We start from the raw sequence: 26,193 nt of genomic DNA, 5'->3' as shown, positions 1-26,193 counted from the left end.
TTTTAGAATGTCAGTTCAGTCGAATTCAACATTGTGGTTAGGACAGATTTTAATTTAGAATGTGACTTTCAATCTGTTCATCTTCATCTGGGGTGGACAGAGAGATGGAGGTGGAACAATTCAAGCCAATGTAGGAGGAAGGGCCCTGAGCTTCACTCAGACTGGACTGGCTGCAGGTCAGAAGTACAAGGTGTCAATCAGAGGAGAGAGAGATCGGGAGATGGGACCAGAGAGCAGCACTGAGTTCACGACTGGTGCGTTTGTGCAAAAGTGGGGTCATGGTTTTGCTAGCAATTTCAGTGTTGTTGCTTACTCATGAAGCCTTCTGGATAGATTTTGTGCAGATTTATTGGCCATAACTTGGTCATCATGTTTAACTTTGACCAATGGTACCAGGAAACGCATGGACATGTTTATTGCATTTATATTGCTCCCTGTACCGCCAACTCTATATTTTTGTGATTTCAATTAAATATGTTCATGTAAAATGTCTATAACAAAACATGCAAAATGATGGTTATATTTATTTAGCTGAGATATATTGTATAATCCCCATTTTCTCCACACAGCTCCCTCAGGCTCTGTCCATCTTAGCAGCAGAGATATAACAGACTCGTCTGTCACTCTTTTCTGGACCCAGCCCTCTGTCCAGTACAGCACCTACCACATCACTTTCACAAGCCTGGTAAAATGTCTTTGTATACTCTGCATTACTGCAAGGCTTTAATGAATTGCACACCCTTTAATATACTTGTGCAGGTGAACAGAACTCATGTATTCCAATAACTGTTCAGAGCATACCAGCATATTCATCATCGCAATATAAAACTGTCCCAGACTTAAATAGCCAACAGAGAGTACATGGTGGATTCAGTTGATGTACAGTATGTTATTTTGCTTTTACACAACCAATGTATTCATTGTCAGTACCATATGTATCCCTTGAGTAAAACAATTGTTTTTAGAATGTCAGCTTAGTCTAATTCAACATTGCGGTCAGGACAGATTTTCATTTAGAATGTGACTTTCAATCTGTTTATCTTTTTTCTGGGGTGGGCAGAGAGATGGAGGTGGAATAATTCAAGCCAATTTAGGAGGAAGGGCCCTCAGCTTCACTCAGACTGGACTGGCTGCTGGTCAGAAGTACAAGGTGTCAATCAGAGGAGAGAGAGATGGGAAGATGGGACCAGAGAGCACCACTGAGTTCACAACTGGTGAGTTTGTGGAGAAACTGGATTCATGTTTCTCGAAGTTATTTCAACTTAGTTACATCCACAGGGATTTTGCTTGATAGATTCCTTACTGGTTTTATTTTAGCATAGTTTGGCAATCTGTGCAGTCATGTACCAATATTAGAGATTTTAAGACACCTGTGATGGTAATTTGTGTTTTATTCTTGTTTTATCTCATGAAATGCCTGTAACTGCCCACACTATAGACCATGGTGTCACACTCAAGTCCTGGTGGGCCATTCCATTTTCTGGTTTCCTTTCATTTAGCTGCCAATTTTGGCCTTGATGACAAGGTGTGCACATTATTTAGCCAATAAACATTAAATTAAGCAGTGCTGCTGAAACACACAGAGAGCCTGCACTGGGGCCTCCCAGGACTGAATCCTCACACCCTTGATAGAGATTGTGGTCAGTCATTGTTAGCCCACATAAAATGCTAATCTCTTTTTTTTCAACCAGCTCCCTCTGTCTTTGTCCTTCTTCGGAGCAGAGATATCACAGACTCTTCTGTCACTCTTTTCTGGACCCAGCCTTTTGTCCAGTACAGCACCTACCACATCACCTTTAAAAGCCAGGTAAAGGCTCTTTCCCCTCAGTGTCACTGTGCTAAACTACTGTGATCGTGCTCTTTTACGAAATTTCACATGACCTGTGATTGGACTGTTTTGCTTTCAGAATTGAAACCTTAGTCTTTTTTTTTTTTTTTTTTTGGGCAGGGAAGTTGAACATAATCTCTTCTTTGTGGTTTTCTCACATACACAGAGAAATGGAGATGAATCTAGAACAGCAAAAGTAGGAGGAAGGCTCACCAGCTTCACTCAGACTGGACTGGCTGCAGGTCAGAAGTACAAGGTGTCAATCAGAGGAGAGAGAGATGGGAAGATGGGGCCAGAGAGCACCACTGAGTTCACTACTGGTGAGTCTGTGAAAATAGTGAGGTCATGGGTTTGGTGGCAATTTCATTATTGCTGCTTACTCATGAAGCCTTCTGGATAGATTTTGTGCAGATTTTTGGCCATAAGTTGGTCATCATGTTTAACTTTGACCAATGGTACCATGAAAACCATGGACATGTATATTGCATTTAAATTGCTCCCTGGTCCGCCAACTCTATATTTGCGTGATTTCAATTAAATATGTTCATGTAAAATGTCTATAACGGAACATACAAAATGATGGTTATATTTATTTAGCTGAGATAAGTTGTATAATCCACATTTTCTCCACACAGCTCCCTCAGGCTCTGTCCATCTTAGGAGCAGAGATATAACAGACTCATCTGTCACTCTTTTCTGGACCCAGCCCTCTGTCCAGTACAGCACCTACCACATCACTTTCACAAGCCTGGTATAATGCTTTTGTATGATCTGCATCATTGCAAGATTTTATAGAATTCCACACCGTTTAATATACTTGTTCAGTTGAACAGCACTCATGTATTCCAATGACTGTTCAGAGCATACCAGCATATTCATCATCGCAATATAAAACTATCCCAGACTTAAATAATCAACAGACAGCACAAAATGGAATCTGTTGATGTACAGTGGTTTTTATTGCTTATACACAACCAATGTATTCATGGTCAGTATTATATGTATCCCCTTGAGTAAAACAGATTTTTTTTAGAATGTCAGGTTAGTTTAATTCAACATTGTGGTCAGGACAGATTTTAATTTAGAATGTGACTTTCAATCTGTTTATCTTTTTCTTGGGTGGACAGAGAGATGGAGGTGTAACAGTTCAAGCCAATGTAGGAGGAAGGGCCCTCAGCTTCACTCAGACTGGACTAGCTGCTGGTCAGAAGTACAAGGTGTCAATCAGAGGAGAGACAGATGGGAAGATGGGACCAGAGAGCACCACTGAGTTCATGACTGGTTAGTTTGTGCAAAAAGTGGGGTCATGGGTTTGATGACAATTTCAATGTTGTTGCTTACTCATGAAGCCTTCTGGCTAGATTTTGTGCAGATATATTGGCCTTAACTTGGTCTTCATGTTCAGCTTTGACCAATAGTACCATGAAGCCCTTGGACACGAACATTGCATTTAAACTTCTCCCTTTACCTGCAACTCTATTTTTGCATGATTTCAACTGAATGTGTTTATGTAAAATGTCTATACCCGAAAAATCTAAATGATAGTTATGTTTATTTAGCTGAGACAAGTTGTATAATCCCAATTTTCTCCACACAGCTCCCTCAGGCTCTGTCCATCTTAGGAGCAGAGATATAACAGACTCGTCTGTCACTCTTTTCTGGACCCAGCCCTCTGTCCAGTTCAGCACCTACCACATCAATTTCACAAACCTGGTAAAATGCCTTTGTATACTTTGCAATGTCTGCATCACTGCAAGACTTTAACAAACTGAACACCCTTTAATATACTTGTTCAGATGAACAGATCTCATGTATTCCAATGACTGTTCAGAGCGTACCAGCATATTCATCATCGCAATATAAAACTATCCCATACTTAATTAGCCAACAGACAGTACAAGGTGGAATCTGTTGCTGTACAGTAGGTTCTTTTTCTTTTCCACAACCACTGTATTCACAGTCAGTACCATATATATCCCCTGAGTAAAACAGCTTTTTTTCGAATGCTACTTTATTCCAATTTAACTTTGCAGTAAGGATAGGTTTTCATTTAGAATGTGACTTTCAATCTGTTAATTTTTTGGGGGGTTGGACAGAGAGATGGAGGTGGAACAATCCAAGCCAATGTAGGAGGAAGGGCCCTGAGCTTCACTCAGACCGGACTGGCTGCAGGTCAGAAGTACAAGGTGTCAATCAGAGGAGAGAGAGATGGGAAGATGGGACCAGAGAGCACCACTGAGTTCACTACTGGTGAGTCTGATGAGAAACTGGGTTGATGTGTCTGGTAGTTATTTCAGCTTAGTTACATCCACAGTGTTTTTGCTTGATGGACTCTTTACTGGTTTTTTTTAGCATATGTTGGCAGTCTGTGCAGTCATGTACCAACATTAGAGATTTTATGACACCTGTGATGGTAATTTGTGTTTTATCCTTGTTTTATCTCATGAAATGCCTGTTACTGCACACACTATAGACAAGCTTGTCACACTCAAGTCCTGGTGGGTCATACCATTTTCTGGTTTCCTTTCAATTAGCTGCCAATTTTGGCCTTGATGACAAGGTGTGCACATTATTTAGCCAATAAACATTAAATAAAGCAGTGCTGCTGAAACACACAGAGAGCCTGCACTGGGGCCTCCCAGGACTGAATCCTCACACCCTTGATAGAGACTGTGGTCAGTCATTGTTAGCCCACATAAAATGCTAATCTCTTTTTTTTTCAACCAGCTCCCTATGTCTCTGTCCTTCTTCGGAGCAGAGATATCACAGACTCTTCTGTCACTCTTTTCTGGACCCAGCCTTTTGTCCAGTACAGCACCTACCACATCACCTTTAAAAGCCAGGTAAAGGCTCTTTCCCTTCAGTGTTACTGTGTGTGCTAAACCTCTGTGATCGTGCTGTTTTACCAAAGTTCGCCTGACCTGTGATTGGACGGATTTGCTTTCAGAATTGAAACCATAGCCTTTTTTTTTTTTTTTTGGGCAGGGAAGTTGAACATAATCTCTTCTTTGTTGTTTACTCACATACACAGCGAAATGGAGATGAAACTAGAACAGCAACAGTAGGGGGAAGGCTCACCAGCTTCACTCCGACTGGACTGGCTGCAGGTCAGAAGTACAAGGTGTCAATCAGAGGAGAGAGAGATGGGAAGATGGGACCAGAGAGCACCACTGAGTTCACTACTGGTGAGTCTGTGAAAATAGTGAGGTCATGGGTTTGATAGCAATTTCATTATTGCTGCTTACTCATGAAGCCTTCTGGATAGATTTTGTGCAGATTTTTGACCATAACTTGGTCATCATGTTTAACTTTGACTAATAGTACCATGAAATCCATGAACATGTATATTGCATTTAAATTGCTCCCTGTACCTCCAACTCTATATTTGCGTGATTTCAATTAAATATGTTCATGTAAAATGTCTATAACGGAACATGCAAAATGATGGTTATATTTATTTAGCTGAGATAAGTTGTATAATCCCCATTTTCTCCACACAGCTCCCTCAGGCTCTGTCCATCTTAGGAGCAGAGATATAACAAACTCGTCTGTCACTCTTTTCTGGACCCAGCCCTCTGTCCATTACAGCACCTACCACATCACTTTCACAAGCCTGGTAAAATGCCTTTGTATACTCTGCATTACTGCAAGGTTTTAAAGAATTGCACACCCTTTAATATACTTGTGCAGGTGAACAGAACTCATGTATTCCAATAACTGTTCAGAGCGTACCAGCATATTAATCATCGCAATATAAAACTATCCCAGACTTAAATAGCCAACAGAGAGTACACGGTGGATTCAGTTGATGTACAGTAGGTTATTTTGCTTTTACACAACCAATATATTCATTGTCAGTATCATATGTATCCCCTGAGTAAAACAATTTTTTTTAGAATGTCAGCTTAGTCTAATTCAACATTGCGATCAGGACAGATTTTCATTTAGAATGTGACTTTCAATCTGTTTATCTTTTTTCTGGGGTGGACAGAGAGATGGAGGTGGAACAATTCAAGCCAATGTAGTAGGAAGGGCCCTCAGCTTCACTCAGACTGGATTGGCTTCTGGTCAGAAGTACAAGGTGTCAATCAGAGGAGAGAGAGATGGGAAGATGGGACCAGAGAGCACCACTGAGTTCACGACTGGTGAGTGTGTGCAAAAAATGGGGGCATGGGTTTGGTAGCAATTTCAGCGTTGTTGCTTACTCATGAAGCCTTCTGGATGGATTTTGTGCAGATTTATTGGCCAGAACCTCGTCATCATGTTTAACTTTGGCCAATAGTACCATGAAACCTTTGGACACGAACATTGCGTTTAAACTTCTCCCTTTACCTGCAACTCTATTTTTGCATGATTTCAATTAATTGTGTTTATGTAAAATGTCTATAACCGAAAAACAAAATGATGGTGATGTTTATTTAGCTGAGATAAGTTGTATAATCCACATTTTCTCCACACAGCTCCCTCAGGGTCTGTTCATCTTAGGAGCAAAGATATAACAGACTCGTCTGTCACTCTATTCTGGACCCAGCCCTCTGTCCAGTACAGCACCTACCACATCACTTTCACAAGCCTGGTAAAATGCCTTTGTATACTATGCATCATTGTGAGATTTTAAAGAATTGCACACCCTTTAAAATACTTGTTCAGTTGTACAGAACTCATTTATTCCAATGACTGTTCAGTTTAGCACTCTACTCATCATCACAATTTAAAACTGTCGCAAACTTTAATTGGCAACAGATGGTACAAGGTGGAATCTGTTGATGTACAGTAGATTCTTTTGCGTTTACACAACCAATGTATTCACAGTAGGTACCATATGTATCCCCTGAGTAAAACGGTTTTTTTTGGAATGTCAGTTTTGTCCAATTTAACATTGCAGTCATGACAGATTTTAATTTAGAATGTGACTTTCAATCTGTTTATCTTTTTTGGGTGGACAGAGAGATGGAGGTGGAACAATTCAAGCCAATGTTGGAGGAAGGCTCTCCAGCTTCACTCAGACTGGATTGGCTGCAGGTCAGAAGTACAAGGTGTCAATCAGAGGAGAGAGAGATGGGAAGATGGGACCAGAGAGCACCACTGAGTTCACGACTGGTGAGTTAGTCAAAATACTGGTTTTATGGCTCTCATGGCCATTTTGGGTTTTTCCACAACAGAGATCCCTTTGAACTGTGATATTCCATGCAGGAGCACAAACCTGGTGCATTTCAAGGTCCAATTCTACACTGATATCAAATACACCTGTTTTTCCCAGTGCTGCCAAGGCATGGCCCATCTTGCCAGGTCATACAGATTTCCTGGGGTGTTGTATGTTGTTGTGTTAACTATTGGAAAAGATGTGACTAAATCAGGCGTACAGGCCTATTCTTGTTATCATCCAATATTTTTTAACGCTTCTTAAAAATAGATTCATTGCCAAAATTTTTGCATAGCTTGGTAATATTTTTAACCAAAGTCCTATAGCACAGTGTACAGCATGATACCACTGGGCTTGTGCATTGTTCTTAAACTTTTCTATCTCTCAATCTGTCATACCTGTGGCTTCATACATTTCCATGTGTTCATGTGTTTTTAGCCTACATAAAATGTGTAATTGCCAATTTTCTCAATGCAGCTCCCTCTGGCTCTGTCAACCTTCGGAGCAGAGACATAACAGACTCTTCTGTATATCTTTTCTGGACTCAGCCTTCTGTCCAGTACAGCACCTACCACATCACTTTCAAAAGCCAGGTAAAAAATTAATCTCTCTTATAGGAATTATTTACTTTCATAATAAATTTCCAAATTTATTTTATTTTTTGCCAGGAAAGAGGTTCATTAACCATTTTGTTGTCTTTTCCTGTTTTCATAGAGAGAGGAAGATAAAATGATTCAAGTCAAAATAGGAGGGAGGCTCACCAGCTTCACTCAGACTGGATTGGCTGCTGGTCAGAAGTACAAGGTGTCAATCAGAGGAGAGAGAGATGGGAAGATGGGACCAGAGAGCACCACTGAGTTCACAACTGGTGAGTCTATGGAGAAACTGGGGTCATGGGCCTGGAAACTGGATTTGTGGGTCTTGTAGTCATTTTAACTTGATTACACCCACCGTGATCCTGCTTAGATTCCTTGCTATATTTATTTTATTTTTTGCATATTGTAGTAATATATGTGCAAGCAGACACTTATAACATGATGACACTGTACAATTAAGTTGTGTTCTATGTCCCTGTACCATTTGTAGTGAGGTTTGGTCAGGTTTAATCAGAATTGATTTCAACGACCAGTTCGAATTCTGTACATCTGTATAGCCCAACTTAATGAAATACCAGACACGATTATAGTTTGGAATTAAAGGATATATATATATATAGTAAAATGGCCGAATCAGATGTTACATGTTTTATGCTATCCCATGGTTTGATGTCAGTGTAGGCTGTATAACATGCGTTTTATATAGCCTACATCGAGATATACAAGAACGGTTTCAATACTTAACAACAATAAAATGGGTGACAAGTCAGGTTGTCAGCTGGTCCAAGGCTACTTCAGATGTGAGTGCACTTTTGAGAAAGTTATTTTTTGAAATCAGAGTCACGACAGGTTCCAGGCAAGATGACTTTGGGTGTGCACAAATCTTCCACTTGGGTTCGTCCACAAGGGAGATATGGGGGTTAAAGTATACTTGTTCCTGATGATAGCTGTCGGAGGAAAATAAACCAGCTTGGTTTATTTCGCGGACTGTAGCAGGCCCACTGCTTGTTGGTCAGACGAAGTGCTTCGGGGCGCACAGCGAAGTCTGGCGATTTGCTTTGTGGCATCTGGTCTGGTAGACAGGCGTCTTAACCCTTGCAGCCCAGTTGTTTTCAGTGAGTTTTAATGCCAAAAAGTCACTGACGAGACGGGATCCCACGTGTGATCAATGTAACGTGATTGGTGCATTATTTTGGGTGCACAAACATTTGATTGGGTTGTGGTATTGGAGCGGCCAATAAAACATGGATAAACAATCACTAATTACTGCTTTAATGTTTAACCATGTTAAAGCGGGCACCCCATTCTTCCTGAAAGGGAGTGTTCCTTACCCTAAGATGATACCTAATTCATTAAGTAGAGTATTTATTCCCCTGCAAATTGACCCCAAACATGAAAGTTGTTAGTTAATTTGAACATAATAGGAGGGTTAATAGTGAACTCAGCAGAGGGTCAGTCCTGTGGTTGGGAAGCCAGAGGCCACAAACGTTCCTGTGTATAGTTACATTGTTACACTCTCTTTGTATGCAAATATGTAAACATGAAATGCATATGACTGCACATGCTACGTACTGTGGCCAGCCTTTGTTAACTGACATAAAATATACAATCCCCATTTATTTCCCCCAAGCTCCGTATGGCTTCATCTATTTCCAGACCAGAGATACAACAGACTCATCTGTCACACTGTTCTGGACCCAGCCTTCTGTCCAGTACAGAACCTACCACATCACTTTCAAGAGCCAGGTAAAGCCCCCTCACCTTCACTGTCACTGAGTGAGTCAAGCTCATGAAATTGTGCTCTTGTAAAATTAAAGTCTGTTCACGTTACTGTTTCTGACAGTATTTACAATAGTTCTGCCAGTCTGCTTTCTGTTCTTATCTCAGTTAGGATGTGCACAAAGTTGTTCATGACTTCTTCCTTCTTAAATACAGAGAGAGGGAGAAAAAATTATTCAGGCCAAAATAGAAGGGAGGCTCACCAGCTTCACTCAGACTGGATTGGCTGCTGGTCAGAAGTACAAGGTGTCAATCAGAGGGGAGAGAGATGGGAAGATGGGACCAGAGAGCACCACTGAGTTTACAGCTGGTGAGTTTGTGAGGAAATTGGGTTTATGGGTCTCATCGCCATTTTTGCCTCATTGCATTAAGAGGGATATTACTCAAATAATTCTCTGCAAATCTGCAAAATGTTCTCCTTGTTTGGTCATCCCTTCTGTCAGGGACATGACCAGAGCTTTCCAGTCATACATATGGGTGCAAGGCATGATGAGGCACTGGCTATCAGACATATAGTCAGGGTAGTTTGGGTAGTCAGGGGGCCCTCTTGGCTGCTTATATGGGTGTGCCACACCCACATCACCCCTGCTAATTCAACTTCTGGTCAGGGGGGTTTAATGGACTAATAAGCATGACACCAAAGGGGTATATTAAATTTGAAACTTCCTCTTTTCGCCATCTTTATATAATTTTTTTCTCCACCCAGCACCATCTGGTTCTGTCCATCTTCGGAGCAGAGATTTAACAGACTCTTCTGTCACTCTTTCCTGGACCCAACCTTCTGTCCAGTACAGCAACTACCACGTCACTTTCAAAAGTCAGGTAAAGCCTATTTCAGATACATTTCTCTTCAAGGAATTATTTGCTTTCATAATCAATTTTTAAAAATCAAATCTTCTTTTATGCCAGTGAAAAAGCACATTAACCTTTTTGCTGTTGTGTTTTCCTGTTTGCACAGAGAGAGGGAGATAAAATGATAACAGCTAAAGTTAGCGGAAGAGCCCTCAGCTTCACTCAGACTGGATTGGCTGCTGGTCAGAAGTACAAGGTATCAATCAGAGGAGAGAGAGACGGGAAGATGGGACCAGAGAACAACATTGAGTTCACAACTGGTGAGCCTATACATTTACATTGTGTTTTCACTTTTATACGTCCCTCTACTTCTCTTAATACTGTACATATATGTAAACATGAAATGCCTGTAATTGCACAGTCTATAGGCTGTGGTCAGTCTTTGTTGAACTCCATAAAATGTACATTTCCTGTTCATCTCCACACAGTTCCCTCTGGCTCCATATATCTCCAGACAAGAGATGCAACGGACTCTTCTCTCACTCTGTTCTGGACCCAGCCTTCTGTCCAGTACAGCACCTACCACATCACTTTCAAAAGCCAGGTAAAGTCTCCACAGCTTCAATGTCCCTGAGTGATCCAAACTTAAGATATTATGCTTGTGTAAAAGATCAATTCTGGTTAATTTTTCTGACAAGATTTTTAATGTTATAATAGTTCTGTAAGTCCTTGCATCACCTATTTCTGTTAAACGCAGAGAGAGGGAGATAAAACGATTCAAGTTGAAATAGAAGGGAGGCTCACCAGCTTCACTCAAACTGGATTGGCTGCCAGTCAGAAGTACAAGGTGTCAATCAGAGGGGAGAGAGATGGGAAGATGGGACCAGAGAGCACAACTGAGTTCAGAACTGGTGAGTCTATGGAGAAACTGGGGTCATGGGCCTGGAAGGCATTTTGGCTCTTTTGCTTCCACAGAGATCCTGCTGGACTGCTTCTGTGTTGATATTTAGCATTATATTTTCAATCAGACCTAAAGCAGAGTTTGTACAGGATAATACACTGGGCATATGTGCATAAATGTCTTCACAACATTTCTGTAACTTCTTATATCAGTTAATAATGTGTTTTAGCCTAGTATATAAAATCCATGACCCACATATTTTTCCAACTCAGCTCCCTCTGGCACTGTCCATCTCCGGAGCAGAGATATAACAGACTCTTCTGTCATACTATTCTGGACCCAACCTTCTGTCCTGTACAGCACCTACCACATCACTTTCAAAAGCCAGGTAAAGTCTCCACACACTTGGTGTCACTGGGATATCCAAACAATTTCATATGCTTGAATACAATTTTTATAGACCAACACTTACTGGAAGCTCAGTCAGTTGGTGGGTCATCATCCTGTGGCAGAACTGTGTCTCAGACCTTGCTACCACCTATATTTCAGGGCAAATGCATTGTGGTTTTCTGTCATTTTTCTATTTTATGATCTATGCCTTTTTTAGATATATATATATAACAGATATATAAATAACCAGAGACAGGAAATGCAGGAATCTGTGTTTTGTTTTATTTTAGCGCTATTCATTTTGTATTCACCAATTTAGCTCGTCTGTGCAATTGTGGTCTTGCATAGTGGCTGTGAGTCCAGTTTTGCATTTAGAATGGCCCAATCAACTTATTTGTTTTTTATGTTTGTTTTTTTTTTGTGTTTTGTTATGTTTTTGTATCTTTTTTTGTCAGTGAAGAAGTACATACATTTTCAGTCTGTTTCTTTTATACACAGAAAGTGGGAGATAAAATACTAACAACAAAAGTTGGAGGGAGGCTGAACAGCTTCATTCAGACTGGATTGGCTGCTGGTCAGAAGTATAAGGTATCAATCAGAGGAGAGAGAGATGGGAAGATGGGACCAGAGAGCACCACTGAGTTCACAACTGGTGAGTCTGTGATAACACTGGTGTCATGAGTCTGGCTGCTATTTTGGTTCTGTTGCTTTCACACCTGCTGGTCGGTGTCAGTATATATATATATATATTGCAACTTTTTGTCTTATTTGTCATCAGATCCCCTGGGCTTATGTGCATATATGTGTGAACCAAACATTTCTGTAACATCTCATATCAGTCAATAATGGTTTTTATCTTTTTATATAAATGGCATTACCCTCATTTTTCTTCAACCAGCTCTCTCAGGCTCGGTCCATTTTAGGAGCAAAGATATAACAGACTCTTCTGTCACTCTTTTCTGGACCCAACCTTCTGTCCAGTACAGCACATACCACATCACTTTTAAAAGTCAGGTAAAGCCTATTTCAGATACATTTCTTTCAGAGGAATTATTTGCTTTCCTAATCTATTTTTTAAATCAATTTTGGCACTTCATCCTTTTTGTTTTTGTGTTTTCTTGCATGCACAGAGAGAGAGAGAGAAAATGATAACAGCTAAAGTTGGCGGAAGGGCCCTCAGCTTCACTCAGACTGGATTGGTTGCTGGTCAGAAGTATAAGGTATCAATCAGAGGAGAGAGAGATGGGAAGATGGGACCAGAGAACAACATTGAGTTCACAACTGGTGAGCCTATTCATTTACATTGTGTTTTCACTTTTATACGTCCCTCTACTTCTCTTAATACTGTACATATATGTACACATGAAATGCCTGTAATTGCACAGGCTATAGGCTGTGGTCAGTCTTTTTTGACCTCCATAAAATGTACATTTCCTGTTCATCTCCACACAGCTCCCTCTGGCTCCATATATCTCCAGACAAGAGATGCAACAAACTCTTCTGTCACTCTGTTCTGGACCCAGCCTTCTGTCCAGTACAGCACCTACCACATCACTTTCAAAAGCCAGGTAAAGGCTCCACAGCTTCAATGTCCCTGAGTGATCCAAGCTCATGATATTGTGCTTGTGTAAAATATAAGATCAATTCTGGTTAATTTTTCTGACAAGATTTTTAATGTTATAATAGTTCTGTAAGTCCTTGCATCACCTATTTCTGTTAAACGCAGAGAGAGGGAGATAAACTGATTCAAGCCGAAATAGAAGGGAGGTTCACCAGCTTCACTCAAACTGGATTGGCTGCTGGTCAGAAGTACAAGGTGTCAATCAGAGGAGAGAGAGATGGGAAGATGGGGCCAGAGAGCACCACTGAGTTCACAACTGGTGAGTCTATGGAGAAACTGGGGTCATGGGCCTGGAAGGCATTTTGGCTCTGTTGCTTCCACAGGGATCCTGCTGGACTGCTTCTGTGTTGATATTTAGCATTATATTTTCAATCAGACCTAAAGCAGAGTTTGTACAGGATAATACACTGGGCATATGTGCATAAATGTCTTCACAACATTTCTGTAACTTCTTATATCAGTTAATAATGTGTTTTAGCCTAGTATATAAAATCCATGACCCACATATTTCTCCAACTCAGCTCCCTCTGGCACTGTCCATCTCTGGAGCAGACATATAACAGACTCTTCTGTCATACTATTCTGGACCCAACCTTCTGTCCTGTACAGCACCTACCACATCACTTTCAAAAGCCAGGTAAAGTCTCCACACACTTGGTGTCACTGGGATATCCAAACAATTTCATATGCTTGAATACAATTTTTATAGACCAACACTTACTGGAAGCTCAGTCAGTTGGTGTGTCATCATCCTGTGGCAGAACTGTGTCTCAGATCTTGCTACCACCGACATTTCAGGGCAAATGTATTGTAGTTTTCTGTCATTTTTCTATTTTATGATCTATACCTTTTTATATATATATATAACAGATATATAAATAACCAGAGACAGGAAATGCAGGAATCTGTGTTTTGTTTTATTTTAGCACTATTAATTTTGTCTTCACCAATTTAGCTTGTCTGTGCAATTGTGATCTTGCATAGTGGCTGTGAGTCCAGTTTTGCATTTAGAATAGCCCAATCAACTTATTATTATTTTTTTTTGTTTGTTTTTTTTTGTGTTTTGTTTTGTTTTTGTATCTTTTTTGTCAGTGAAGAAGTACATACCTTTTCAGTCTGTTTCCTCTATACAGAAAGTGGGAGATAAAATACTAACAACAAAAGTTGGAGGGAGGCTCACCAGCTTCAGTCAGACTGGACTGGCTGCTGGTCAGAAGTATAAGGTATCAATCAGAGGAGAGAGAGATGGGAAGATGGGACCAGAGAGCACCACTGAGTTCATGACTGGTGAGTGTGTGATAACACTGGTGTCATGAGTCTGGCTGCTATTTTGGTTCTGTTGCTTTCCCACATATCCTGCTGGTCTGTGTCAGTATATATATATATATATATAGCAACTTTTTGTCTTATTTGTCATCAGATCCCCTGGGCTTATATGCATATATGTGTGAACCAAACATTTCTGTAACATCTCATCAGTCAATAATGGTTTTTATCTTTTTATATAAATGGCATTACCCTCATTTTTCTTCAACCAGCTCTCTCAGGCTCGGTCCATTTTAGGAGCAAAGATATAACAGACTCTTCTGTCACTCTTTTCTGGACCCAACCTTCTGTCCAGTACAGCACATACCACATCACTTTTAAAAGTCAGGTAAAGCCTATTTCAGATACATTTCTTTCAGAGGAATTATTTGCTTTCCTAATCTATTTTTTAAATCAATTTTGGCACTTCATCCTTTTTGTTGTTGTGTTTTCTTGTATGCACAGAGAGAGAGAGAGAAAATGATAACAGCTAAAGTTGGCGGAAGGGCCCTCAGCTTCACTCAGACTGGATTGGCTGCTGGTCAGAAGTACAAGGTATCAATCAGAGGAGAGAGAGATGGGAAGATGGGACCAGAGAACAACATTGAGTTCACAACTGGTGAGCCTATTCATTTACATTGTGTTCTCACTTTTATACGTCCCTCTACTTCTCTTAATACAGTACATATATGTACACATGAAATGCCTTTAATTGCACAGGCTATAGGCTGTGGTCAGTCTTGGTTGACCTCCATAAAATGTACATATCCTGTTCATCTCCACACAGTTCCCTCTGGCTCCATATATCTCCAGACAAGAGATGCAACAGACTCATCTGTCACTCTGTTCTGGACCCAACCTTCTGTCCAGTACAGCACCTACCACATCACTTTCAAAAGCCAGGTAAAGTCTCCACAGCTTCAATGTCCCTGAGTGATCCAAGCTTAAGATATTGTGCTTGTGTAAAATATAAGATCAGTTCCAGTTAATTTTTCTGACTGGATTTTTGATTTTACAATAGTTTGGTTAGTCCATTTCTGTAAGTGAGGACCTATACAAAATCTTGCATCACCTGTTTCTGTTAAACACAGAGAGAGGGAGATAAAATGATTCAAGCCAAAGTAGAAGGGAGGCTCACCAGCTTCACTCAAACTGGATTGGCTGCTGGTCAGAAGTACAAGGTGTCAATCAGAGGGAAGAGAGATGGGAAGATGGGACCAGAGAGCACCACTGAGTTTACTACTGGTGAGTCTGTGATAATAGTGGAGTCATGAGTCTGACAACCATTTTGGCTCTGTTGCTTCCACGGAGATCCTGCAGAACTGTTTCTGTGTAGACATTTCGCATCTTTTGGTCATGTATTCAGTTAGACCCAAAACGTAGTTTGTACAGCATACTACCCCTGGGCATGCATGCATCAGTATGTTAACATAACATTTTTGCAACTAGTCATATCAGTCAAAAACATTTTTTGCCTTGTATATAACGTGTGTAATCTGCATTTTTCCCCAAGCAGCTCCCTCTGGCTCTGTCCATCTTCGGAGCAGAGACATAACAGACTCATCTGTCACTCTGTTCTGGACCCAACCTTCTGTCCAGTACAGCACCTACCACATCACTTTCAAAAACAAGGTGAAGCCTATTCCAGATAGATTTCTCCTAGAGGAATTATTTGCTTTCGTAATCGTAATTTTTCAAAAATCTTTTTTTTTGTCAATGATGAGGCGTGTTAACTTTTTTGTTGTTGTGTTTTTTTGTTTGTACAGGGAGAGGATGATAAAATTATATCAGCGAAAGTTGGAAGAAGAATCACCAACTTCACTCAGACTGGACTGGCTGCTGGTCAGAAGTACAAGGTGTCAATCAGAGGGGAGAGAGATGGGAAGATGGGACCAGAGAGCACCACTGAGTTCACGACTGGTGAGTCTGTGGGGAAACTGGGCTCATGGGTCTGGTAGCCATTTTGAGTGTAACACATTAAATGAATTTCTTGTACTTATGTTAAATAATTTACTCATTTGTTTTTATCAGGGACCTACAGCAGATTGTATACAGTAGGGGTAGGGAACCCAAACATGATCCTGGGACAGCACTGTATTCCACTAAAAGTTGTGCTGGCTACAAGCATACAATTTTGCTAGAACTGAATTGTAGCCCCTCTATAATTAGCAACTCAAAGCTTTGAATAATTTTTTCATTCTGAAGACCAATGGAAGGTCATCTTAACATACCGCCGTCCATGTAAATATTGAAGCAATTAACATAATAGCAAGCATAAGATGAAATTATACCTATTTTTTTATTTTAAAAAATCACTTCTCTTCACTCAGCTCCATCTGGTTCTGTTCATCTTCGGAGCAGAGATATAACTGACTCTTCTGTCACTCTGTTCTGGACCCAACCTTCTGTCCAGTACAGCGCCTACCACATCACTTTCAAAAGCCAGGTAATTCTTCCATAACCACAGTGTCACTAGAAGATAAATGTTACTCTCTTTGGTACAGTTTTTAAAAAATCATTTTTTAGAGAACAGTGCACACTGGAAGTTCTGTCAGTGTGCTATCATCGCTGCACAGAATTCTCTCAGACTTTGTTATTGCAGCACCTGCTTATGAGGGCCAACGCATTGTTTATTTGTGATTGTGAGCTTTGTTATCTGTTACGTTTTAGATTTACCTCACAGATACTTCTATAAAAAGCTGAAATGCATTGCTGCATTTTGTTGTTTTTCCTAATTTGTCCTAATTAGTATTGCTATGACATTTTGGTCTTACATAGTCAGAGGTCGGTCTAGGTTGATAGCTGTCAAGACAATTTTGCTTTCAGTATGAGGCTATCAATGTACTGTGCTTTTCTAATTTCTATCACAGAAGGAGGGAGATGAAGCAATAACACACAAAGTGGGAGGCAGGCTTACCAGAGTCACTCAGACTGGATTGGCTGCTGGTCAAAAGTACAAAGTGTCAATCAGAGGGGAGAGAGATGGGAAGATGGGGCCGGAGAGTATCACTGAGTTCACTACTGGTGAGTCTGTGATTAAACTGGATTCATGGGTCTGGTAGTCATTTCTGCCTCTATTATATCCACAGGCATCTTGCTGAATATTTGTTAGATAAATGTTATCAGTTTTTCTGCAGATTCTATACATTGGAGTGTGACTCTGTGCCAGCATAGCATTGTGGTCCACTAAAGGCTGTGTGGGCCATCGCCCTAGAAATGAACTAGACCTGACATATTTACATACTTACATATTGTGACATGGAGCCTTGAACAAATCCTTAAAATTTAAAGATAAAATGTGAAAAATTGTCCCACCTCAACCTCAGCTTCTTACTCTACCTTACCATATTGAAATGAAATTGTTCCTTGAATTAGTATTATTTCTCAGATTTTTCACATTTGAATTTACATTATATCCCTTTTTTCTTTTCAGACATCTCTGGTCCAAGGAATCTTCATATTTTAAAGACAACTCAAACATCTGTACTTGTCCAATGGGAGTCACCAATGGGAGATATTGACAGTTACCACCTCTCCATCTCACCCAGTTTGACAGAGACAAAGGATAGAAAAAATGAAGGCCAGGAAACAACTCTACCCCCTGATACAGATGCGGCCAATATTGATGGCTTGGAGGAGGGGCGTTTGTATTACATCACTCTGATAGCACGGAAGGGAAGAAGTCAAAGCCAACCAATCAGAATACAGGCTGTACCTGGTAAGGCTTTTGGATGATATTTCTGTGGCATTTTCTTGTTTTCAGTGAGGGCGATGTAGTTAGCCTGTCTAGGATTTAATCAAATAGCTATCCAATGCTATATCCCTTACTGGGCCTTAGAAAAATGTTCATATTTAAACATGTCTCTAAAATTTGGCTCTCTCATATCCTTAGGCAATAGCAAAAATGTATTTAACAAGATGATTGTGGAAACTGTGATAACAAAGCTGCAACCAGAGGGCGATATCATCACTGAAAAGAAAACTAACAAGACCACACTGCACAAAACATTATTTGTTAAAAATGAGGAAGTGAAAAAAAAGGACAATGAAAAGAGATCAAGGACAGGGGACCATAGCAGTAAAACAAAGCAAGACACATACAAGAAAACAGATGTCACAACCACACACAGGATTGAAAAAACTGTGCTTGGGTCTGAAGCAGTAACACTCAGAACAGCAAGTGCAGGTGGAGGAACTGGGGTGACTGCTCAAGGGCGGAGGAAAGTAACGAGTCAGACTCTGCTGAAACAAGATGCGACTAGAGGCCCAGAGGAGTGGAGCAAAGTCACTCGGCCTGATTCCAGACTTGACTCCAAACACCATTCAAAAGTACTTTCCAAGCCTGATCTGAAGACGCCTGGGATAAAATCCACCACAAAAGCTAACCAAACCATTTCAGAGAAAGACAAGGAGAACAATGCTAAGCAAGTGTCCCAAATGGCAAATGTCACCAAGACAGAGTTTTCACACAAGATAGCAATAGGCCAACTTATGCAAGCCCAGTCAGAAGACAGAGAGCTTGAGACTGGAGGTAATCACATGGTTAGACTAAAAAATGACAGTAGTATAATCAGAAAGGGTACTCAGGGAGTACAGAGCAGCCTTAGTGCTGTTCAGATAGACAGGGCCACTAAGATAAGCTCCAGTGCTCCATTTTATAGTAGCAGTCAAACAAGACATATTCATGGTAAAATTGGTCATAAGGACACCTCAAGTCAAACCGGCGTCAAAGCAATGATAAAACCTTCAACTCACCACAAAAACACTTTCAAAACGGATATACCCCAAACCAACATAACAAGCAGCAGAACCAGAAATATGGGTTCAACCCTATATTCTGTTGAAGTACGAAACATAACCTCCAGGGGGTTCATTATAATTTGGGAAGTCCCACAAGGAATGTTCCAAAGTTTTGTGGTGACCAGAAGGGAGTATGCTCTAGGGAGTGGTGATGAGAAGGGGGAAGAAGAGAACACAGAGGAAGAGGAAGAAGAAAGAAGTGAAATGCGGACAAAAGAGGACAGTGCTCAAAGTACTGTCCAAAGGAACATAACTTACAGCTATGGAAAGAGTGGTGGGGGTAACCATACACATCAGTTCCCTACTAAATCCCACGACAGCACCAGTTCCAAGAACAATAAGAAAGTATCACAGGTTATTCCAGGAAATGCACGATCCCTAACCTTCCGGAACCTTCAGCCTCATACTCGTTACTCCCTGACGCTGTTTGGGATGAGTTCAGGACTGCAATCCAAAATCCACCATGTTACCATCACCACAGGTACCTCTAAACTCTGCATTTTCACTTATACCCCCCAGTAACAGTGCAATAAGTAATTTATAATCAAGGCTGTGTTTGAGGATTTGAATGTTTTAAATATTTGTCGATGGAATAAGTAATTGTAATTTAAAGTACTAGACAAGGTGTTTCCAAACACTTTTCACCAGGAACCAAAGTCGTTTTTACAAGATCTTGGTTTTGTTTATACTAATGCAGTTTAAAAACTGTTCAGGCATAAATATTGAATGTACTTTTCCTGTGAGTTCCTGGTGCAGTGTTTGTGTCCTTGTGACTGATGATACTGGTTTTTTCCATTTCTGTCTTCACCTTCCAACCTCTCTGCCAGGTCCAGAATCTCCCTCTGAACTGTTGTTTAGCAATGTGACAGACTCTTCTCTCTCTGTGTCCTGGGCAAAACCAAAAGGCCCCATTACTGGCTTTAAGGTCACCTACACCAATACCGAAGACGGTGAGACTGGTGGTGTAACTACGCTCCAAATTTGTTCTTTCTTCTCTTAGGGATATGCTTTTTGTATGTTTTTGCACAGTCCTCAGGAGTCCAATTAATTGCAATTCTGTCCAAATCATGTTATTTTGCATGTTGAGTATATATTTCTCTACAGGGGAGTCTATCTCTGTGTCAGCTGATACAAACCATTCCAGTGTGACTCTCTCTCAGCTGTCTCCTGGCTCATCCTATGAGGTCAGTGTGGTTTCTGTGCTGGGCTTGAAGGAGAGTGACCCAGTCAAGGGCCTTGTCATCACAGGTAAAAGACTGATGTACTTTTTTTTTGTTATTTCAATGATACAAGATACAGATAGCTGTTGTCACCACCACCCTATCAGTTTCTTGCTTTTTTCTTTCTCTCTTTCTGTCACTCACTGGTTTTATCTCCCAATCCCAGTCCCTGACCCACCCACGGGCCTCCAGGCTGTCAATGTCACTGACACCAAGGCACTGTTGGTGTGGAAACCTGCCATGGCAAAAGTTGATCGGTACATCATCATTTTTGGGTCTGAAAAGGGTGAGTGCCACCTCTCTCTTTTGTGTGTTTACATTAGTCAAGGGTATCAGTGCAGAGGGCTGTTATTGGCCTGTCAGTTTCTTTTTTTTATTTATTCATACTTTATGTATAACAGATACTGATATCATTATCTGTCTCTCTCTTCCTCAGTGCCAGATATAACGGTCAAGGTCTCAGGCAATAATGCTGAGCATCAGCTGAAGGGTCTCCTTAGTGGGACGGTCTATACTGTCACAGTCACCAGTCAACTAGATAGCCTGCAAAGCACTGGGACCACCACCACCTTTACCACGGCTGGAGGTTAGTCCTCACACACACACACATGCACACACACATGCACGCATGCACATACACACATAAATACACATACACATACACACACAAACTGTGTTACAATGGTTAGTCAAAACACATCCATGCCTTTATGCCAATCAATTTTTATGTAATAAATTTACATATTTGATAATCCGAGTGATTTAATCATTTCACCTGCCAGCAGGGCATCTTATGACTGAAGTGTTTTTGCCTCACAGGAAGTGGTATTAGAAGGGTGGAGGTCCCTCAAGAAATGTCGGTCAGTCAATTGACTCCACGGACTGTTGTGTTGTCATGGAAATCACCTAATATGGTAGTTACAAGCTACAGACTTACATATCAGAGGGCTGGACAAGAGGCAAAGGTGAGTGAGAGATAAGCTTATTACAGCTCGCATTTAAAAATTCCCACAAGTCTATTTCTCAAGTGCTGTGCATGTTTAAGTAATTTTCAATGTCGACTTTTTGTGTTTTTACCCTCTTTGTTTTTTATTAATATAAAATACATCTAAGTTTGGGGCCCTGTTTGAAAATAATAGATACATCTCTATTTTACATTGGTGTATGATCACAATGTCAAGGATACAAAAGTAGAAAAATTAGTAGAGATGTAAGTTCCTTTGTATTGTAAATTGTGGGGAAAAGTAAGTACAAACATTGATGAATGGATGGCAACTGTTAAATAAACAGGGAATAAAAACTAAATTTCCCATGGTCTTCTCAGGAAGTGACCCTTGCCTCCACCATGACCAAATTCAAACTGACTGGACTGAGTCCTTTGTCAAAGTATACCGTGCAGGTACAGGGAGAGAGGAATGGACGGTATATTACTGTCATGTCCACGGAGTTTAAAACAGGTGAGTGTTTGTGTTATGTTGTATGCTGTACATATTTCTGCTGTATTAGTCTGGAGCAGTGTTACTCATCTTGTGTTACACTTATATATATGTACAAAACTGTGCTCGTAGATGTGAAATTGATGGAGTATGAGCAAGGGCACAGAGTAAGGATGCTCATGTGGCATATGCACGAGGATGCTTTTGGTATGATAAAGCAATCCCCTTTTGTCAGGTCAATGTGAGCATGTGGTCTCTCCCTCAGGGTCTCTGCTCTTCCCCTTCCCCACCGACTGCTCCGAGGAGCTGCTGAACGGGTTGCAGCAGTCAGGAGAGGTGGAGGTCTTTCCTGCAGGAAGGCAGGGGAGGCCGGTGTGGGTCTACTGTGACATGGAGACGGATGGAGGAGGCTGGACGGTATGGGAGCAGAGACTGTGTGTGGGACTGAGGAGGGCCAGTGTGTAAGATGCCCACACTCACACTCTGCGTGTGCTGCCACAGGCCGAGGAACATAGTGTGTGAGAGAGTCCAGCCTCTTGAGTCAAGAATTAAAGCTTGATTGTTTACTTGTATGAGTGATCAGGCTCTTTTGCCCAGTGTGCTGACTGGCTCTTGTTATGGATTGTATCACAGATTTGTGAAAGTCATGGCTCTAGTGCTCACTGGTAGCTGTCTTTTGAAGTGTTTAAACATGTAAATATTTATCACTTCTTTGTTTGTACCTTACATTTTCCACTTGTGTTGTACAAGTGTGATAACACAATGTAAATTCGGCTTTCCTTCTCATAACAGTGTGCATGTGTTATTCAGGTCTTCCAGAGGAGGATGAATGGGGTGACAAATTTCTTCAGAGGATGGAATGACTACAGCTATGGCTTTGGCAATTTGAGTGGGGAATTCTGGCTTGGTAATATTCAAATGTATTTCTCAATATCCTGATGTTGTGGATGATTTTATTGTTTGTTTGTCGCTGCATATGAAACTCAAAAGCATTATGTTATGCAATCAGTCACATTTAAATAGCAGATAATCATATTCATTAAGTACCGGCATAGTAAAATCCAGGGTTCAGCTCAAGAGATGAGTTTACATGAGTGCACACTCGATAGAATATACCCTGAACTCTGAACAGTTTGCTGTGAAGTTTAGATTGTGTGTATATATATATATATATATATATATATATATATATATAAATGCTGAAAGTAAATATTAAGGTCCCTGCAGGCCTGGTAGAGTCAACAGGACATATGAAACTATAAAGCCTTCTTTCTTTCTCCCTGCAGGCAATGAGAATATTCACAATCTCACCAGCCTTAGACCCATGGCCCTGCGTGTGGATCTTCGCGCAGGGGCGGAGTCTGCCTATGCCCATTATTCCTTCTTCTACATCGATGGTCAGAGAAAGCACTATGCACTCAGAGTGTCTGGGTACTCGGGTACTGCTGGTAAGAAGCTGGGGAAGAGGGAGGGAAAGAAATGAGAAATAGAGAGAAAGAATGGGAGATGTACAGTACAGTTTGGGGCAAAATGAGGAGAAAATGACAGCCAGAGAGAATTATGGTAAATTAAAGATATATTAATGTACAAAACTTTGCAACGTTTTAAAACGGTGGGACTTTTACATTTTTAATTCCTGCTTTAGTGTACATAAGAATACACTAGAATCCAGAACTACTGCAGAGAAACATTATTCTTAAGAAAAGTTAACCCCCCCTCCTGCACTTGCTCTGTTTAGGGGACTCCATGAGATATTATGGTGGCCGCCCGTTCTCCACACATGACAAAGACCCCCTCCCCATCAGTACCCACTGTGCCATAAACTACAGGGGAGGCTGGTGGCATAAGAACTGCCAAAAAACCAACATCAACGGCCTCTACAGCACTGGCACCACCCACCAGGTACTGCACAGGGCTCTTCAGTCATCTTAATGAACCTTACAGTATCTATAGCCTCCTTAACAACGCCTCACTTTGAAGTACCAGGTACTCTCAAAGTGTATGTGGGTTTAGTTCGGTGAGTTTACTAGGGCTGACTTTCTTAATCAAAGCACAGTGATTACGAAATTGATTGATAGTAGTGTGTGTAATCCTATTATGGTATGGAGTTTGCAGTGGCTTTGAAATGATACCCATTCTCCTGTATTTAAATGTGAGTACGGTCTCTGACGTGAAGCGCTACATTACATAGGACAGTGTCAGATTAGAATAGAATGACTTCCCTTTAGTGACCTTGGCAGCATGTATATGTGGCAGCTGGTTAGTGACAGCTCCTGTTCTGTGTTTCAGGGTGTGATCTGGACTGATTGGAAAGGCAAGGAGTCCTCCATCGCCTTCACCGAGATGAAGCTGCGGCCAGCCTCCTTTCCATCCCGGACTCACAGCTAGACAGGCAGCCCGAAAGAGGGAGAAACAGAGCGAAAGAGAGCGAGAGAGGGAGAGAGAGATACAGAGAGAGAGACCCTTCCACACACACACTACTATTCAAATTACACACACTCACATACGCACACACACACAAACAAACACACACACAGACACACATGCACACATGCACGTATGCCATACTGGCGCATGCATGCTTATGCATTCTAACACATGCTAATGCACGCACTCCTAACACATACGCAGGCACACACAACACAACTCCACTGTGCACACACACTGACTATACACACAGCCATGTATACACCCGGACACATACATACACAGATTTACTGCCATGGTTACAGCCAAATCTCTTTTCTAAATGCCATCCCATAAACTGTCAGAAACAAAATTGAAGGTCTGTGCATGTTTCATGAATCCCATGTTGATTTTTTTTTCATAGGAACTTTTATGAAGAACAAAATAAGAATTTAAGAAATATTTTGTGAATGAGGGCCATTAATCCCTACGTTGTGTGTACAGGTTTTCCATGTCATTCATTTTATGGATTTTCCCCATGCATTTTATTTCTGCAACTGTTTTTTTTCCAAGTGTGTCACTGTTCATTGAATATGAAATCAATATGCACTGTTTCCTCGGTCTGTTGGTACTGCATACTGCAACTATGGGAAGTATGTTGCTGGAATGTGGAGATCTCAGTACACACTCAGCCATGTGAGTGTTTTAAAGGCGTTGTCGTTACTGTGCTTTTGGTTTAGAATCGCTTGGTGTTTTTGTTGTTAACGCCCCCCAGGATTTCTCCAGTTTAATAAAGCAGTGTTAAAGATGTACCAGATATGGTACTTTAAACGTTCATTCTGTCTCGCCATTGTTTTTGTCTGTGTTGTTTTACATTGGGGTAGTGTGGTGTGCAGTGAATAACACTGTCGCTTCACAGCAAGAAGGTACTGAAATCAAATCCTGACCAAGGGCCTTTGCATGTCCTTCTCATGTACATTTTTTTGATGTCCGCATGGGTTTCCACCCACAGTCCAAGTAGGCTATGTATAGCTTATGTGAAGTAAACAGTTTGGAGTCTAGTTGTAGCCTGTTTTGAGGGTGTTTGGAGAAATGTTCTGTAGCTGTGAATGATGCGTGGGCCCAGCGAATAATTGGCGACCTGTTCAGGGTGTATTTCTGCCTCTTGCCCACTGCATGCTTTGGTTTACAAAAATGGATGAATGGATATTTTGTGAAAAACTACTTAGCAGGAATGGAATTTAACTGTGGTCCAAATTTCTATGCCTTGCTCAAGGTTGTACTGGAATGTCCCTGACTCCCCTTGTCTCCCATAATTCCAGTCATCCTGTTCAAAACTATTTATATAACCTCCAGTAAACATTACATTAGCCTGCTCGCTCTCTCTCTCTCTCTCTCTCTCTCTCTCTCTCTCTCTCTTTCTCCTCAGAATATACTCTCACTTGATGGGAAAAAGCTATTTAAATTTATATTTTTACATATTTTTGTTTTTGATTCACATTTTAGATGGTCAGGTGTATTAAATTTTCCTGAAATGGAGTAATATTTGTAGAATATGTAGCAATTGGTAAGAACTCCTGTGTGAAGCTACACTTTCCACCTTGTATAGAGTAGCATTACACTATAAGTTTTATGGCTTTCAATCAATCAGTGTCTTTCCAATAGCTCATCCTTTAATTTGTCCTTTCAGGTGTGAAATCTGTATTTTGTTGTTAGTGTAAGGTCCAGATTATGTATGTTATTTTGTTTTTTCAAACTGAAAAAAACAGCATGTCTATCATAACATGTCCTTGTGGTCTTGGTGTTCACTTCACAGTGGCTATGAGAAAATCACATGACTCTGCTGGTTGAAATAATATTTATTCACCCTTGAGTAAGAGGACACATGTCAGCAGATCACTCGAAAAGAGACCGAGATGGAGGAGTTGGGAGAGACTGAGAGAATATAAAAGGAGTAGAGATTGTGCAGTGGTCTC

At 40.8% G+C, this 26,193-nt stretch overlaps 1 protein-coding gene across 1 annotated transcript in view; it reads left to right on the top strand.

The window, feature by feature from the left end:
• The window catches only part of LOC118231145 (tenascin-X-like), a 47,221-nt gene extending 22,384 nt beyond the window's left edge, over window positions 1-24,837 (top strand). The window contains exons 30-79 of the mRNA XM_035424696.1: window positions 101-254; window positions 570-685; window positions 1,061-1,214; window positions 1,692-1,807; window positions 1,995-2,148; window positions 2,464-2,579; window positions 2,956-3,109; window positions 3,426-3,541; window positions 3,925-4,078; window positions 4,556-4,671; window positions 4,860-5,013; window positions 5,329-5,444; window positions 5,820-5,973; window positions 6,289-6,404; window positions 6,775-6,928; window positions 7,449-7,564; window positions 7,686-7,839; window positions 9,198-9,313; window positions 9,503-9,656; window positions 10,053-10,168; window positions 10,305-10,458; window positions 10,627-10,742; window positions 10,896-11,049; window positions 11,312-11,427; window positions 11,928-12,081; window positions 12,328-12,443; window positions 12,560-12,713; window positions 12,882-12,997; window positions 14,184-14,337; window positions 14,589-14,704; window positions 14,821-14,974; window positions 15,143-15,258; window positions 15,447-15,600; window positions 15,869-15,987; window positions 16,122-16,275; window positions 16,686-16,801; window positions 17,226-17,379; window positions 17,789-18,073; window positions 18,248-19,636; window positions 19,983-20,105; window positions 20,260-20,403; window positions 20,542-20,661; window positions 20,812-20,961; window positions 21,195-21,340; window positions 21,700-21,832; window positions 22,077-22,228; window positions 22,622-22,718; window positions 23,098-23,259; window positions 23,550-23,713; window positions 24,101-24,837. Of these exons, the coding sequence (XP_035280587.1) occupies window positions 101-254; window positions 570-685; window positions 1,061-1,214; window positions 1,692-1,807; window positions 1,995-2,148; window positions 2,464-2,579; window positions 2,956-3,109; window positions 3,426-3,541; window positions 3,925-4,078; window positions 4,556-4,671; window positions 4,860-5,013; window positions 5,329-5,444; window positions 5,820-5,973; window positions 6,289-6,404; window positions 6,775-6,928; window positions 7,449-7,564; window positions 7,686-7,839; window positions 9,198-9,313; window positions 9,503-9,656; window positions 10,053-10,168; window positions 10,305-10,458; window positions 10,627-10,742; window positions 10,896-11,049; window positions 11,312-11,427; window positions 11,928-12,081; window positions 12,328-12,443; window positions 12,560-12,713; window positions 12,882-12,997; window positions 14,184-14,337; window positions 14,589-14,704; window positions 14,821-14,974; window positions 15,143-15,258; window positions 15,447-15,600; window positions 15,869-15,987; window positions 16,122-16,275; window positions 16,686-16,801; window positions 17,226-17,379; window positions 17,789-18,073; window positions 18,248-19,636; window positions 19,983-20,105; window positions 20,260-20,403; window positions 20,542-20,661; window positions 20,812-20,961; window positions 21,195-21,340; window positions 21,700-21,832; window positions 22,077-22,228; window positions 22,622-22,718; window positions 23,098-23,259; window positions 23,550-23,713; window positions 24,101-24,199 (8,181 nt within the window). The 3' untranslated portion in view covers window positions 24,200-24,837. The remainder of the gene's footprint in view (window positions 1-100; window positions 255-569; window positions 686-1,060; window positions 1,215-1,691; window positions 1,808-1,994; window positions 2,149-2,463; window positions 2,580-2,955; window positions 3,110-3,425; window positions 3,542-3,924; window positions 4,079-4,555; window positions 4,672-4,859; window positions 5,014-5,328; window positions 5,445-5,819; window positions 5,974-6,288; window positions 6,405-6,774; window positions 6,929-7,448; window positions 7,565-7,685; window positions 7,840-9,197; window positions 9,314-9,502; window positions 9,657-10,052; window positions 10,169-10,304; window positions 10,459-10,626; window positions 10,743-10,895; window positions 11,050-11,311; window positions 11,428-11,927; window positions 12,082-12,327; window positions 12,444-12,559; window positions 12,714-12,881; window positions 12,998-14,183; window positions 14,338-14,588; window positions 14,705-14,820; window positions 14,975-15,142; window positions 15,259-15,446; window positions 15,601-15,868; window positions 15,988-16,121; window positions 16,276-16,685; window positions 16,802-17,225; window positions 17,380-17,788; window positions 18,074-18,247; window positions 19,637-19,982; window positions 20,106-20,259; window positions 20,404-20,541; window positions 20,662-20,811; window positions 20,962-21,194; window positions 21,341-21,699; window positions 21,833-22,076; window positions 22,229-22,621; window positions 22,719-23,097; window positions 23,260-23,549; window positions 23,714-24,100) is intronic.
• The last annotated feature ends 1,356 nt before the right edge of the window (window positions 24,838-26,193 follow it).

The sequence above is a fragment of the Anguilla anguilla genome, chromosome 1 (assembly GCF_013347855.1).
Source record: "Anguilla anguilla isolate fAngAng1 chromosome 1, fAngAng1.pri, whole genome shotgun sequence".
NCBI lineage: Eukaryota > Metazoa > Chordata > Actinopteri > Anguilliformes > Anguillidae > Anguilla > Anguilla anguilla.
This window is presented reverse-complemented; position numbering and strand designations above follow the sequence as displayed.